Source organism: Canis lupus, chromosome 15 (assembly GCF_048164855.1).
Source record: "Canis lupus baileyi chromosome 15, mCanLup2.hap1, whole genome shotgun sequence".
Classification (NCBI taxonomy): domain Eukaryota; kingdom Metazoa; phylum Chordata; class Mammalia; order Carnivora; family Canidae; genus Canis; species Canis lupus.
The window spans coordinates 4,263,787-4,280,072 of record NC_132852.1 but is presented as its reverse complement, the minus strand read 5'-3'; the positions used below and the strand labels follow the sequence as shown (position 1 = coordinate 4,280,072).

Genomic DNA, 16,286 nt, shown 5'->3' with positions numbered 1-16,286 from the left:
CTGGGATCGAGTTCCACGTGGGGCCCCCTACTCAGTGGGAAGTCTGCTCTTCCCTCCCCTGGACCCCTCCCTCCTCCCATGCTGCCTCTCTCTCATAAATAAATAAAAACTTAAAAGAAAAAAAAAAGAATACTCCAGGTGAGATAAAGGACTATGGGTGGAATTTATTAAGATGCTCCAAGTTCAAATCTCTTCATTGTTGAATCTACATTCTGATTCCTAACTCTGGCTTCTTTATAGGTTTATGAAGTCAGTACCTCCCTGAGTTGTAAGTAATGCTTAAAAAGAGAGAAAGAAAGATTTAATAGTAAATAACTTCTGCAACGTATTATTCCTATATGCTACTTCAGCTAAAAGAAATGTCAGACATGAACAGAAGGGGATATGATGTAAGGGAAACAACAAGCCTCCCAGCTGTAATAAGATCACATCTAGGATGGTACAAGTGTTCTTATACTGTCTCCCTAAGAACTGCTGGATAAAGTAGGGGAAAACATGAGGAAAGTGGTAGGAGAATAAAAGATTCTTATCTGAGGACAGAATAAGAAGTTACTTCTTACGAGATCTTTCCACAATATTAGAACAATGTAGGAAAAATATAGCTGTATTACATGATGGATCACAAGGTATGAAAACTGTAATCCCAAAAGGTGATAAAAGCTAAAAACAGAAAGATAAAAATTTTAAAGTAAATGTATCAATATATTCACAGTTAATCATTAAAATAAATCATAATGCTCAACTCACATCCCTTGCCTGTTGACAGCAAAACTGGTGGGGAAATCGAGCTCATCCAAAAAATGTCTGGGGAGTGTAACATTTCTTATATCTTTAGGCAGTGGAAATAAAGTGTAAGACATAGGGCAATGCTGTGTGAGGCAGGCTTTTTTTATTGAGCTTTGGGTCACGTGATTTTTTTAAAAAAAATCTATTGTGAAACTAGGTTCAGATGATCCATGATAAGAGGAAAATCAGATGACTGAGAAGAAAACAGCCTATAACGTCCAACTAAACATTAAAATGGCTGAACCTAAGGATGTCAAGGGACTGAATTACGCACCAAACCTAATACGGCACTGCTGAGCAATTACTGTGTGAAATGGGTTTAAATCCAAACACAACATTTTCTGATTAGAAGATTCCTATATCCTGTGAGAGTGAGAGGCTATTCAACCGGACAATGAGAGATAGGTGGAGGTCTGAGAGCTTAGAGGCAACAGGCAACCACCTGACCTGGATCATTTAGGCAGTCACCTGCAGCTGGGGGGCTCTGGGAACGTGATGAAAACTTCACCATTGATGCTGGGTCAGTCGGGACCTACATGCCATCCTCCCCACCTCTGGCCCACTGTGCTCATTTTATGGCCCTTAGGAATTGAATAAAAGACCCAAGCGGCCAGTTCCCTTTAGCAATAACCAATATAGAGTATTTGGGCCCAAAGGAGATGTAGGCCAAATCTATAATCCAGGTGTTAATACTAAAACCCAACCTTTCTGCTGGCCAACGCCTTCACTCATTCATAAGAATGTGTGAACTCCTCCTGCGTTGACTAAGGACAGGGCTATCCTGAAAGCTGCTCAGTGGGACCCAGCCAAGCCTTTTATGAATGACACCGACCCTGAGCAAACAATGGTTCTTTCAAGGACCCTTATTCTTGGGCAACAATTCTGCCTTAAGCTTACACGTGATGTCACATCCTGAATAACCATGACCCAGAGGATGTGAGTAACAGACTCTTCCTGCTAGAAGGCAGCCAAACGCCAAGGAATTCATCCTCAAAGTTGTTAGAACACAATGGGAACAGAGATATTGCATATGGCGTAGGCCAGAGAGGCCCATGAAGCAAAACTGAGCTCCTACTTCATAGTGATGTATTATTGTTTCTTATTTGGTTAATATTTTTTAAATCAAAAAAAGAGAAACAGAAAACAAAAAGCTAAACATGTGAATACAAACTAGGAAATTTCAGGTTAAAAATGAGCTATAGTTTTATAGAATGAAAGCATGTGACTTCTAATCATGTCGTCTACTGATAAATAAGAGAACAACATTTAGTTTCGAGGGGAACCAAGAACCTTTTCCATTTACCAACAACTTCTGATGTATTAAATATGACCATTTATACGCCCACTATGCCCACTTGTCTCACCGTGTGAAAAGAAAGGCTGAAACATGGCAAAACAAGAAGAACAGCATTATATTATTTGACACAAATACCACTGTCCAGAACTACTAAAGATTTTCCAAAAAAAGACACGGTGAAAAAAAAAAAAAAAAACCCACATTCTGATGCAATCCAGGACTACAAGCGCTTTCCGAAAATGAAGAATATGCCAAAATAAGATACTTGGGTACATAAAAAAATGCTTTAGTTATGTTTTCCTATAATTTAGCTGACTTAATTAAAAGGAAGTTATATGTAACTTTAAAAATGACAAATGGGAATTTTATTTTGTTACATTTAGGTATTAAATCAGACAACAAGACTTGAACTTCAGCTTCTGGAACATTCCCTTTCCACCAACAAATTGGAAAAACAGATTTTGGATCAGACCAGTGAAATAAACAAATTGCAAGATAAGAACAGGTAATAAAAACACACAAAAAATCTGTAACTCAGAATTTCACACTTTCTGGATCTGAAAGCCTATTTCATGTGACTATTAATTGTAAGCACGGCTTCCAGAATGTCAGATTTCTTAATATGTAGCGTCAGGATCAGACACCTCAGAAAGGTCGAGAGTGGGTATGGGAAGAAATATGGAAGTGGCTATGCCTTCTAACCCAGTCTTCCATTTTTTCATCTTCTGGCCCCTTAAAGAGTCTCTCTTCCAGTGATTTCCCCAAACTCTACCTCAGTACTGCACAAATTAACCTATGACAAAATAACGCCAGTATCATGGAGTAAAAGTAACACTGGCCTAGGCATTTTAATAGCTCCTTCACCTCTGGGAACTTCGTTGTTTCCAATGCAGAATGACCCACAGCCAGAAAACTACCTTTAAACTGTAAACAATGCGCATGTCATGATACAATGGTTACTCTTAAGAATATGGTCAAGTAAAAATAGAAGTTAATAATAAATATATTGTTCATATTTAAATAAGATCTACAAAAATCCCAAGAAAACCAATACAAAAACAGGTTGAGGTGATCGGTGGGGATTTTCAAAGGCTTATTGCAGTTGAGGATGTTATGAGGCTAAGTGTGCTTATTCACCTGTTTCTAACCAAGACTGCTGTATGTGTGACACGGAGAATGGTACTGTATTTCACAGCTACATAATTTCAATTACATAATTCTTTATTCTCAACCAAAAAAAAACCAACAAACTTCTTGTCTTAAAGTTACTATCTTACAATCATTGTTTCCTGTTAATTGGGAACTCAGCTGAAATAATTCTTTCTGTTCTTTGGGTAACAAGTTTAACTCATGACTGAGGGTTTTGAAAAGCAAATAGATTTTTTAATTCAAGTATTTTTCTTTAGGTTTCAATTTTTTTTTCTTCTTCAGAGTAGTAAATAAAAGTTTGAGACCAAAATGGAAATGCAACAATCTCTCCAATTTCATTTTATTGAGATGGTTTTATTTAATAATGTTCTATTATTTAATGATGTTGCAGTAATGGGAAGATACGGGGGCTGAATGACTACTTTAGTTGCTTGCCAGAACAATACTGTCTGGGCCATGTCCAGTTTGTTGAATGCAGCCTGGAACTGAAAACTGTTCCTTCCTTACATTTCCAATTTCATATGCTGATATTATTGATATTAACACTGATATTATTCGTTAAGTAAGTCAGTTTTGTAACCAGAGTATCATCTTTGTAAATAATTGCCAAATCATATTGCCTCTTGCCTAGAGAAGTATAAATCTTATTCTCAGGTTTAGATACACTGCTTAATGTTCTCACTTATTACAAGTTAACTTTGTTATACTCAGTCAGCTGGAATTGCTTTGAAATACAACCAACAACTTTCCCTACATCTTTTGATCATCCATGATAGGGCGAAATTTCTTTGTATGTTAAAGGGGGACAATGTATAAAACAGTAATTCCACCCATCCTGAAGCTTGCTGTATTTTCTGGCTACTCTTGCATATGTGGTCTTTCACATTTTTTTTTCACTTAAATCTTTCACATTTTTCCCCAATTTAATCTGGGGAATTTTCACAATTTCACACAATTTTCCAATACTGTGTATCTAGTTTTATAGGATACTCAATTTAAACAACACATTTCTTTCATAAAACCACCTTGTCAAACACACCTAACAAACTACAGTTTTACGTAACTTACAACAGCAGTGTGGGTCAACTTGAATGGCAAATATCTCACTCAGACACTAGAGTTGTAAATGGACTGTTTCTGAATGACCTGCCAAAGTACAGACCCTGAAAGGGATAGCTTTTTATCAACGGCCTTGTCCTAAAAACCACACATAACAAATCTATACCTGCAGGAAGAATAGTCTTTTTAGCAGCTGCAGAAGCCACAATCTCCTTTTCACAAATATGAAATGAAGTGACGATAACAAGATTTCCATCAATGTGTGTAAATAAATAAAAATGTGAAAACTGTACAGATGATTTTTTCATCCCTCAGTGACTTTGGCCTACTGTGTTTTCAGGTGCCTTACATTGTGACTAGCCTAGGGTTTCATTTGCAAGGACATCAGTAAACATATATGTGAATGTTTTGCACATGTGACAAACTATACCTTTAAATTACCTTCAATATTTCCCCCAAAGTGCAACTGTTTTCATTACAGAATAGTTTCCAATGAAATCAGAGTACTTATTAGGGTCCATGTTTTTCTAAAAATTGACACTTTAACATTTTTAGGTTCACCAGCAGAAGGTGAAAATTACTATGCGCTTTTCATCTTATCATTCTTTTTTTTTTTTCCTTTTAAAAATAAATGATTCATTTAAGGGCTACTTGTACCAGTTCAATTAAATTGTGATTATTGTTACAGAGATTATTATTATGGAAAAGTACTACATTGATACTCTTCCCTTCTGAAGAACCTTAGTTATTTCTGCCCATACAGGATACTTCCTCACACTTCTCAACTGACCATGACCTATGTTAATAAAAAGATAACCTGCACCTAAGTTCAACTTTTATGGTGCTGATCAAATTGATTATCCTGTATCAGAAAATCAAGTGCCATGCTAACGAGTGAGCTGTCAAACAATGTGTGCATACCCCATGCCGCTCCATCTCCTTTCTTCCACCACTCATCACTCTTGATCATGGTATTTGTTACAATGTGCCAAGTCCTTGCTATGAACTTACACCCATATTTCATTTATTTTACCCTATTTAATTAATTTTCTCTCATTTAAAAAAATGTTGTCACTCATTAAATGGATTTCCCAAGCCAGTAATGGGTCCCAATCTGCATTTTGCAAAATGATGCCCTAGAATATGTATGATCTGAGACTCCTTATAGCTTTAAATGCAATGCTATGTGCTTCTATACTCATCACATGGTGCTGCTCTCAGAGCCAGCATGCTTTGGGGTGACCTGATCCTGAGCTAAACTCTCCAATACATGTTTGTATTTAATCTTAATGTTAACTATTTTAGATCAAGATCCAACTACCCTCTGGAGCTATACTGGTATAGGTTTGAGAGAAACTTTTTTTTTTTTTTTTAAATAAATATCCCTTCTGGAGTGTTCACACACTGGACCATGGGATCAACCCATCTTTCTTTTATGCCTCCTCACAGAATATTAGAGACCATGAAAGACAGCTGGATAACAAATTTCAGCAATGTCACTTTGAAGACAGTATAGATTAATAATTTAAAAATGTCCCTTTTTTACGTTGTCTCGGTCAAGCATCACAGGGTGCTTCCAAAGTGTATTGCCTGTACGCGCTTGTACTAGAAATGATTTTAGGTAGAAAATAGAAAAACTTTATGCATCTATGACACAGGTTACATAGGGATTCATGCATAGATATGAGGCTCTCAGCCTGGGTTTTCCACTCATCTTTCCACCTGCCCAAGTGTGTTCCCAACACTGAGGCTGCCTTCTCTTTGCCCACAGTCTCCTACAGCAAAACCACAGTCTTCAAGGGCACTCCATGTGATAACTCCTAATTACAAGCCTTAATTTTTACCAGCAAATTCTATACTCATATCTATGTCATACCTATTTATCTACTGTTCTTGGCAAGTTTGAGAGCTTCTTGAAGGCTGTGGCCACTCCTTTAACATTTTCACAGAGTGTCTTGGAGAAACAGAAATTCAATAAATATTAAAAATTACATAAGAATTATGAAACTGACTCAATGTCTACAAAGCAATCAGAAAACCCTTCACTAAACTAATAATTATTTCCCTTTACAAGTTTCCTGGAAAAGAAAGTACTAGACATGGAAGACAAGCATATAGTTCAACTACGGTCAATAAAAGAAGAGAAAGATCAGCTCCAGGTGTTAGTATCCAAGCAAAACTCCATCATTGAAGAACTAGAAAAACAGTTAGTGACCGCCACAGTGAATAATTCGGTTCTCCAGAAGCAGCAACATGATCTGATGGAGACAGTTCATAGTTTATTGACTATGATATCACCATCAAAATGTAAGTCAAGTTTACATATCATTTTTCTTCCATTTTCATTGCCACTAATTAGTAAGTGAAATTCTCAAATTTCTAAAAAAAAAATGTTATCGTTCAGAAAAGGACTATTTCTCTTACATGTTTCATACAAAAGCTTTATAGGGTCTCAACACAGAACCAATTAAAAAGGAGGAAGTGATTCTACTCCTGATTATTTACCCAAAGAATGCAAAAGCACTAATCCAAAAAGATATATGCACCTCTATGTTTACTGCAGCATTATTCACAAAAGCCAGATTAAGGAAGCTGCCAAGTGTCTATAGATAGATGAATAAATAAAGAAGATGTGAAATATATATAAAAGTATACATATACATATATACAATGGAATATTATTCAGCCATTAAAAATAATTAAATCTTGCCATTCATGACAACGTGGATGTCGGTTCCCTTCTCTCAGCTCATCCTTAGATATATTGTGCCTACTTTATTACTGTTTTACCTTTCAATTTCTCTTGGATTTGAGAGGGAGGAAGAGAGGCATCTTCAGTCATTACTTAGAAATGTGGTATATAATCTATGTGGGATTTCCATTTTATGTTTTCTTTTTCTAAAACGAATTGATTCTAGTTCTTACTATGATTTATTTCCTAATGTCCTTTAAAACTCGATTCTTTTGACATAGATACATTTACATATGAATCACGTGAAGATATTCTTCATTTTCACAAAAAAATAGTACATTTTCACATCACCCTCGAGTCATGCAGTTATCCCAATTTTAACAGAAACACTTAGACAAGGAAATGAATAAAAATCACCCATTCTTGATGATAAGTGGCAGGATTGACACCAGAGGGCCAGTTGCCAATACCTGCCTTCCAACTGGAGATTCACTCTCTTATCATTTAGAAAAAAGTACTTTTTCACATCCATAGAGAAGGAAAAGGCAATCATCTGACATCTAGTGGGAACGAGATAATGTGAGGTGTTAGCTCTGGTGAGCCAAAGTAGAGAAAATCATGCAGCTCAAATCTCGGCAGAAAAAAAACGGCACAGGAGAGAGGGTAACAGAAAAGGGTTTCCTTTTCCCATATGTCTCAAGGTGATGTGAAGATAGAACCTCTGTCCACTTGTTATACCTACCCACACATTTGTGCTATATGCCTATGCTCTGGTGCGTCTCCAGAATGAATACAAATACCTGCAAGAACACACACACACACACACACACACACACACATACACACACACACACTTTTTTATGGTAAAAAGGATTGGGAAATCTAAATGTTGACAGCAGAGTAAAAATTTGAAGGATTTTTAGATTTAGAATTTCAAAGACAAAGATAAATTAATGGCTCCTCTTGAACACAAACTATAATGGGACGGTTGCTTAAAATACAAAGAATACTTAAGGTCCTTACCCAATAGTCTAAAGAAATGTATCAAGACTTGACCTCAGATACTGACTTTTTAAAAAAAGGAGAAAACACATCCACAGCCTGGATAGGATCATGGCTGACGGGATATGCCCCGCAGCCACTGTAGAGGGGACACTGTACGTTCTTTATTTGTTGTTGTTCTTTTGCAATAACTGTATGTGATTCTAGTCAAGGTGGAAGATTTTTTTTTTAAGTAATTGTTTACTATGGCTAATTGCAAAGTACTTGCATTACATGTTGATGGTAAAAAAAAGAAGTATGGATTACTGGTGATAATCTTTGAGAACTAATGCAGAACAGACTAAAGGAGTAATGTTTTTGGAAAGGATAAAAACTGATGTGTCCTTTTTACTTATTATAAGAATTCAAATGTAATAAAACTTAAGTGCATTTCAAAATAATAAACTTGTATCTTTCCATGAACTCTCTTTAAATGCTTTCCTATTTTTTTTTAAAGCACCTAAGGACACCTTTGTTGCTAAGGAAGAGCAGATCATTTACAGAGACTGTGCAGAAGTATTCAAGTCAGGACTGACAACCAATGGCATCTATACGCTAACATTCCCTAATTCCACAGAGGAGATAAAGGTATGGTGGTTAGTGTCCTGGTTTCAACTTTCTGGCTGTAAACACACTATTTTAGAAGCAGAGGAACCACATTGTAGTTTACACACCCAGACCTTTCCCAACTTCATGCAAAGCAAAGCAACAAACATGTACCAAGCGTCTACCCCACACGGAGTACTTGCCAAGGACTCCAAGTCTAGCCACTGCACACAGATACTGACTGGGCATGTCAATGATGTAGAGATTTCTATCTTATCATCAGAAGACATCTAATTCCTCTTCTCCTTGCATTTAACTTAATCATACTGTCCATCGTTTTCCCTCAAGTGTCACTCATTTCATTACTTTTAAAGAAAACATTCTCCGAATACTAGAGTTCAAATAAACAACTAGTTTGTTTTTCAATTGTTATTTCAAGTAGCATTGGTAATTCCACCAAAAAAAAAAAAAAAAAAAAAAAAAGTCTCATTTAGCTCACAACTAAAACAGCCACAAAAAAGTTTTTCTCTGACACAACCATGGTACCCTGTTTTGCAAAAGTGATTTATAGACAGTTCACATTTCATTAGATAGCTTGTAAGAGGGCACGTACTCAGCAGTAGAGACTCAATACAATTAATGATTTTTCCTGCTTTGTCAAGGATGTCCCAAAGCGAAATTGACTTATTTTTTTTCCCAGTTGCGAGGGTGTGGCTGAAGCATATAGTGACTCAAATATAACATGCTCCATTCCCTTGATTCATTGAGGTGCTGGCAGGTCCCCCCACCGGAGGTTCTGTACCAACGGTGTGGATGCTGTCACAGTGTCGAAGGCCAAAAACGTCTTAGTGTCATTACAGTGACACTAAGGAAACAGTGTCAGCCCTGTGGCTGGCAGCGAGGGCCTCAGGGACCCCCCAGGAGTCTGCAGGTCACCCCATGAGGATCGCTGGGGTTTGCTACTCTTACCCCACCTAACATAGGCTGGAAGACTTAAAACATACCTTAAAACATACCGTCAAAGAGAGAGGCTCATTTTCTCCTCAAGTATTTGGAGTTTATTTCAAGGCATAAGCTCAATTACTTTGGGGAAAGTGAATCAACAGCCAGAACTTGCCTTAGTATTTTGGATTACTCAGTGAGCACGGCTCCTGAAGTTGCTCTGGGAGACCCTTAGCATTAGATGAGGGGTGGGGGGGGGGGGGGAATCACACCCCCCAGGGAATATTTCAATGTGGCTTCTCACAGAGGTTTGAGAAGGTAAAATAATACAGGAGATTCAGTGTGAAGTGTTATATAATTATCAGAGGACTGTATTTATATTAACTGTTTACAAATATGTCTGCATCTAACTGTAACTGTTACAAGTTAAACCAATGTAAACAATTACAGAAAAAGCCATCGATACTATATAAAAATGGAAATTTTAGAGGTTCCTGGAACTATTATCTCTTTGAACTCGGTAAGATCCTCAGTATTTAAAATGCTAATAAGAAAAAGCACTTTCAAAATCTAAGCATTAAGGGTTTAGGGACATAGAATTTGAAACAGTAACATATACTTTGATTATGAATTTAAAAGATAAATATTGTGCTATTCAAGACAATACTTTCCAAAGAAAACCCTTCTAATTCATTCATGCTGCTTTAAATCAACCTTGGAAATCAGTTAATGTCCCTGAGTGCCCTAGAAGCAATGCATTAGTGGGGAGGAAAAAAAAAAAAAAACATAAATAGTCTGCTACAGATGAGAAAATAATGAACAGATCCTGTATGAAGACTCTCAATCCCCTTTGCAATCTGGTTTTCATAACAATCCTTCGGATACTACTATCTGTCACCAGATGTTGGTCTCTTCTTGGCCCAAAGAAATGGGGACAGGAGTGGCGACAGGAGGAGGAGAGAGGATATCAGCGCAGTGTGAATGTTTTTGCAAATCCAGAGGGCAATCGCCGATCACACAGCACCAACCAACTGCTCTATAAATGTTTCCGTGACTCAGTGCAATGCTCCCACCCCAGAGCCCCATGTCAAAGCCAATGGCCTCTGAAATGTTCTACAGCAAGAGGAAAATGTAGAGCATTGTGGGTCAACGTGAATCTCCGGTCATGGTTGGCAACCTTAGGATTTATGTTTCTTTTAAACATTTGCAGTAAAAATAACTCATGTGCACAGCGGGGAACAACAATCCTACCAAACCTCAAGTTTCTCATCTCTAAAATAAATGGTCCAGATTAAGTGATTTCTAGATTTCCTTCCAGACTTGAGACCCTGGAATTCACCATCTGATCAAGGGAGAGAAAGCCTGAGAGACGGGTGTTTAAATTCTGGCTCTGCCAATTTGTGCCTCTGAGGCCCATCATTTACCCTGTGTGAGGCCTCAGTTTCCTAATCTGTAACACGATGAAGTCACCACAGTCTGACAGAGCGATTTTGAGGTGACCATGGCCATCAGTTCTTAGGACAGGTCTTACTACTTAACCAGCTATTGATAACTGTGAACTGTTTACCATTTTGACTGCCCCCAAGGACTATGAGATGGCTTCTCTGCATGACATCTCTGCAGCCATCTTTGCCCTGTTTCATCTAACTCAGGAAAAGTGTGTTCAAGACATCTTTGGGCTGACCTTTTCCAAAGGGGCTTACGTATTTCAACTTTATTTTTGAAAAAATCATTATGTTTCTGCAAAAGATAAAAACAAAAACTGCATCAAGGGCATTTGAGTTTGTTTCTGCTGGTCAGAGACGTAATAATTTCATTTCCCTAAATTTCACAGGGTATCTGTCTCCTGGTGTTTATCTGTGTCATTACTGTTTCATCAGCCATTCACCATGGCCTCAGAGCCGAAGCATGACACTTAAATCAAGCATCATCCACTAAAAGACTTCAAGTTTTAGAGAGCAAGCTATCAGGTCCCTGAACCATGCAATAGTGTGCTAACAAAAGCATTAGCTGCCCTGGGGTTGGTCGTAGCTGGAGCGGTGAGGTCTTGGGCATTCTCTGAGGAAGTCTGCTTTCCTGATCCTGAGATAATCCATTTCATCATTTTCACTCAGTGCCCTCTGGCTACGTGGACAACTCTCTTTGAACACTATCTTCCTCTGAAAGTTTCACGACTCAGTTAACCATGATACTTTAGTTTCTATGAACTCTTTGTTCTTTTTTCTTTTTAAGAGGAACAAAGAGACATTAAGGAAACGTCCTAATCATCTCCTCCTTGTCCCTGGTGGAGTTAGGGAATAGTGCAGCTCAACCCATTTTCACATGGGCGGTGGAAATGTCCAGTCTGGACTCAGATTTTCACACCAAGACAAACCACTTCTCTGATTTAAGTGTTCATGATACTCGATGATGGTGATGTTGACAGCAAAAAATCAAATATTCTGGGAACAAGGATAGGCTCGCTAAAAACCATATCCGGTCTTTCCACCCACCAGCATGCCATTTAGGATACAGAGGAAGTAACTTGTCTGTACACACATAACTCCTCAAGCCAGTATAGCTTACTCAGCTAGTTTACTAAACTAATTTTCTTTTAGGAGACATACTGAGAGAAGTGAGCAGTACTGATCATTGGGTGGACCACAGGCAAATAAGAGGCAGTATTATTCATGAACTGATTTCAAGTTGGAGCCGCGTTGAGGGCAGTTCTGGCCTATTAACAAAAGGGTCAAGTTTCTTTGTTTCTGGCAGTCTACTATGGTTTTTTTTTTTTTATTTTTTTTTTTATTTTTTTTTTAAAAGGTACAGAATGAGACCTTACTCGAGTCCTGTATTCCACCTAACAGCTGAATGACTCTGGTCAAATTAACTTTACTGAATCTTTTCACTAAATCTTTTCTCCTTTCAGAAATGCAAAATTACACTATCACAGCAGAAGTGCTTCAGGATTACTGATAATATATGCAGGGTACCCAGTGCAGTACTTGGAACAGAGTGGTGCGCAGCAATGATAGCAAGATAATTAATAATAATAATAATATCAACGCAGGGAGATAATAAGGGGTCACCTTAGGCAGGTCAATATTATTTGTCTGGTTAATTTAAAATGGGGAAATCATTTTATCCTTAAGAAACGCAATCTTCTTTAATGGAACATGTGCTCCCAAATGTGAGGATCATCAGGGAAAGCAATATGGGCCAAGGGACCTTTGTGGAGAGAGATGGGAAGAGCAGTGGAGAGAAATCTGCTGGAGAAGAGGGTTCTGGGTTCCAAGGGCAGCTCTCTGTCCCGTTAGCAATGAGACATCAGGCAAGGCATTGAAAATGAAACACTAGGTCTAGGTATGCTCTTGCTTCTCTTTTATCCCCCATTGTTGAAGATTTTAACTCGCAAATGCAGAAGAGTTCACATTTAAACTTACTCTGCCAAAATTTTCTCCATTATTTCCCAAAAAAAGACTGAGGAAGACAGCCGAGGAAGACTATTTCTAATTGGTTTTGAATGATAACTTTCGTATTTAATACCTTGTATGCCATAGGAAAATTTATCTGAACTTTCTGGAAGAATTTTTTGTTCTACTCTAATCTCATTATTTAAAACTATTTATGTAATCTTATTTGCAGGAGTTTCTAATTTCATAATAAAACTCCAGCTGAGTGGAAAGTGAGCATGCATGCTCCTGGCCCAAGACAGAATTCTGTGTTCTGAACAAAGTTTAAACCCACCAAGCCAGTTTGAAAGCAAAAACTAAAAAGAGCTAGGAAGAGAAATACCATGGGCAGTGAGCAAAGTGCAAAGAAGCTTGAAGTCATGATCTGAGGGGTAGAGCTACCAGGAGACACTCAGGTCACATACACCACCCTGGGTACACAGGAGCCTCAGATCTCTCACACTGAAGGTCGAACCGAGAAATCTGACTTTTATCCCACGTGGAAGAACCTCGTAACCCCACAGCATAACATAACAGGAGTCTTGGAAACCCTACAGTGCAAAAGTACTCTTTCTACCCAACTCTCTATGGAGTTGATAGGGACTGACAACTATCATAAAGGTCTCTAGAGTTGTGAACACCAGCTGGTAGATTTTTGCAGGTTGGAGATGAGGTTTGGAACCAATCCACCAAGATGTCCCAATTGCAATAAATCTCTAAGAAACAGCGATTTTTGGGTCAGCGATTGGGGTGGGTCTTTAGCCTAGAAGAGACGATGACAAGAAAGTCATATTCTCATCGATGCTGAAATCGTGTTATATTACTGTTTATTTTTCATCATCATTTTAAACTCCTGGTTTTCAATTTATTTAAAACCATCTGCTTCTTGGAGGACCACAAAGATTTACCCTGGGGAACCCTATCAGCACAAGTCATATTATAGGTATCCACATGTGTCTTGTTTCTGTGAGTTCAGATGCAGACCTGAGTCACTGGTGTTTCCCACGCAGTAATTGTGCACTTCCCATTGGCAGGCATACTGCGACATGGAAACCTCTGGAGGTGGGTGGACGGTCATTCAGCGGCGTGAAGATGGCAGTGTTGATTTTCAGAGGACTTGGAAAGAATATAAAGTGGTATGAATATTCTTTAAGCCATCTGAAAATAATTTTCTTTCTGAAAACTAACTTTCAAGATCTGCAGGCCCTGCACCACAAATCCAAAACTAACCAATGACTGTTGACAATTTTTGTTATCAAAACGTTCCTTTTAACTGTTGTTTCAGTCTCCCCACTAACGAATGACCCTGTCAATGTAAAGTAAACTATATATCAAAACAGAGGCATGCAAGTGTGAGGCTTATTTTTAATGGCAGGCTCAGCGTTTTTCGGTAAGCCAACAGTTTCACAGAGCTTCACATGTCAATAAACTGAGCTGTTTACACTCATGTTTCTATTGGTGATTTCCCCAAGTAGTTCTAATTACTCTAGTACTAATTTTCTTCCAGTAGAAGCTTGTCTTTTTTTAAAAAAAACTGACCTTTGGAAAAATCTACTTTCTTATATAGAACACCTCAAACTTTCAGAGAACAGGGAAGTATTTAAACTGATTGACTATTGATTTCAAATAAGTGAAGAAAAAAAATAAATGAGGTGATTGAATTTTACAACTTGGATTATAGGGATTTGGGAACCCTTCTGGCGAACACTGGCTGGGAAATGAGTTTGTTTTCCAAGTGACCAATCAACAGCCATATGTGCTTAAAATACACCTTAAGGACTGGGAGGGAAACGAGGCGTACTCGCTGTATGAACATTTCTATCTCTCCGGTGAAGAACTCAATTACAGGTGAGTTGTGTGTAACTGGAAAACATTAATAGATTTGCTGGGTGAGCATTCCAGAAAGTCAGAGCCCCACTGCATCGACCAGGATCAGAAGTACTGTGAGGATACCTTAAACGGAGGAAACCTCTCGTTCCTCAGCATTCCATGTTGCCTTTCGGGAAGCTCCTCTAGTCTGAAGATTCTAACTTTGGTTTTAACCATATGAGGGGAACTTCACGAGGACACATCTTGTTTGCTGTCTCTGTCTTGTATCCTCAAAGCCTGGCACATAACAGGCATTCAACAAGTATTTGTAGAACATGTAAAGGTTGTGTCCATATTATAAAAAGTCATGCCGATGTCACAATGGAGGATATATCTGTGACTAGACGGTTTTCTTTCAGAAGGTTTTAACAGTTAAATCTATCTTTCTGCAGTTAAAGCACACTCAATTGTCAAGTTCCATCCCCAAATCAGGGTGAGTTACCAAGTCTAAAAGTGGCAGACTTAGGTGGGTTAGTCATGCAACTCCTTTACTTTCCACCATAGAAACAACAGCCGAGTCACAGCACTCCCTTAGTGTTTGTCTTGCCCCACGCATTTGGCGGCGCTTATCCTGAATGTTCCAAGAAAAGCATGGGCATCCTTGACTCAGAATTTAGTTTCTGGCTATAAAGCACCGTGAGAGTAGAGGCAGAGAGCAGCACAGGCATTGAGAGGCCGGTGCCTGACGAGTGACCTCACGGCAGGTAGGGTAAAAGCACCTACCTGCGCGTGGTATCACGGACAGAGGTACTTGGAAACCCATGTGCGACGCCGCAGGGAGAACAGTGAGATCGTGTGCCAGGTGGCACCGCAGGAATTGGTCTCAGGAGGCACTGAAGAATTGTTCAATCACCAACACAGGCCTGCAGGAGTCTGAAGAGCACAGGCATGCACATCATGAAAACATCTACACTCGAGTCAGAAATAAAGTTCCACCGAACATCGCAGGAAACAGTCCTTGTGGGGCCTCGAGTCCCACCTACATGTCATTCATGCCCAATTCAGCCCCTCTGCACCATAGAAAATCCAAACTGAACAGCTTAGAAAATACGCATGATTTCCAAGTCCCTGAGCTGGCTTCTTTGGGGTGGAATCTACAATGAAGAGCACAGAAAAACAGCTACTGCTTTATAAACGGGAGGGTCAAAATTTTGAAAGTTTTGAAGACAGGTAATGAGACAGTACAACAAGTAATGACATGACTTCTGAAAAGTCAGTGAGACAGAGCCCATCGGTTCTCATCACAGAAAGAGCAGGGCTCCCTTGAAGAGAGAAGGACGCAGATGAATGAAAAGATAGATGTTTGGGCCTCCCTGCAGCTCCAAGTTGACTCCAAAGAGATCAAAACTTCAATGAATTTTTTAGACACGAGTGGTTGGTCATTGTTTTACCTCCAAGCTAAATATTGTTTCAACTGGCAACAGTTAGGAATCTACAACAGAGGAATTAAAAAAAAAAAAAAAAAAAAGAAGAA

General features: G+C 38.6%; 2 protein-coding genes across 13 annotated transcripts in view; one reads left to right on the top strand and one right to left on the bottom strand.

The window, feature by feature from the left end:
- The window catches only part of MCPH1 (microcephalin 1), a 232,935-nt gene that overhangs the window by 102,706 nt on the left and 113,943 nt on the right, over positions 1–16,286 (bottom strand). For 2 of the 12 annotated variants that reach the window (XM_072775786.1, XM_072775789.1), the window contains one exon: positions 12,274–14,059. The exons of 8 other annotated variants lie outside the window; for them this stretch is intronic. In XM_072775786.1, coding sequence (XP_072631887.1) covers positions 14,018–14,059 — 42 coding nt within the window. In that variant the 3' untranslated portion in view covers positions 12,274–14,017. Of the gene's footprint in view, positions 1–12,273; positions 14,060–15,535; positions 15,686–16,286 lie in introns of those variants that run through there. 2 more of the 12 variants (XR_012007364.1, XM_072775787.1) reach the window with 2 other exon arrangements.
- The window catches only part of ANGPT2 (angiopoietin 2), a 53,651-nt gene that overhangs the window by 31,645 nt on the left and 5,720 nt on the right, over positions 1–16,286 (top strand). Inside the window, exons 3-5 of the mRNA XM_072775792.1 lie at positions 2,467–2,588; positions 6,366–6,598; positions 8,482–8,612. Coding sequence (XP_072631893.1) covers positions 2,467–2,588; positions 6,366–6,598; positions 8,482–8,612 — 486 coding nt within the window. The remainder of the gene's footprint in view (positions 1–2,466; positions 2,589–6,365; positions 6,599–8,481; positions 8,613–16,286) is intronic.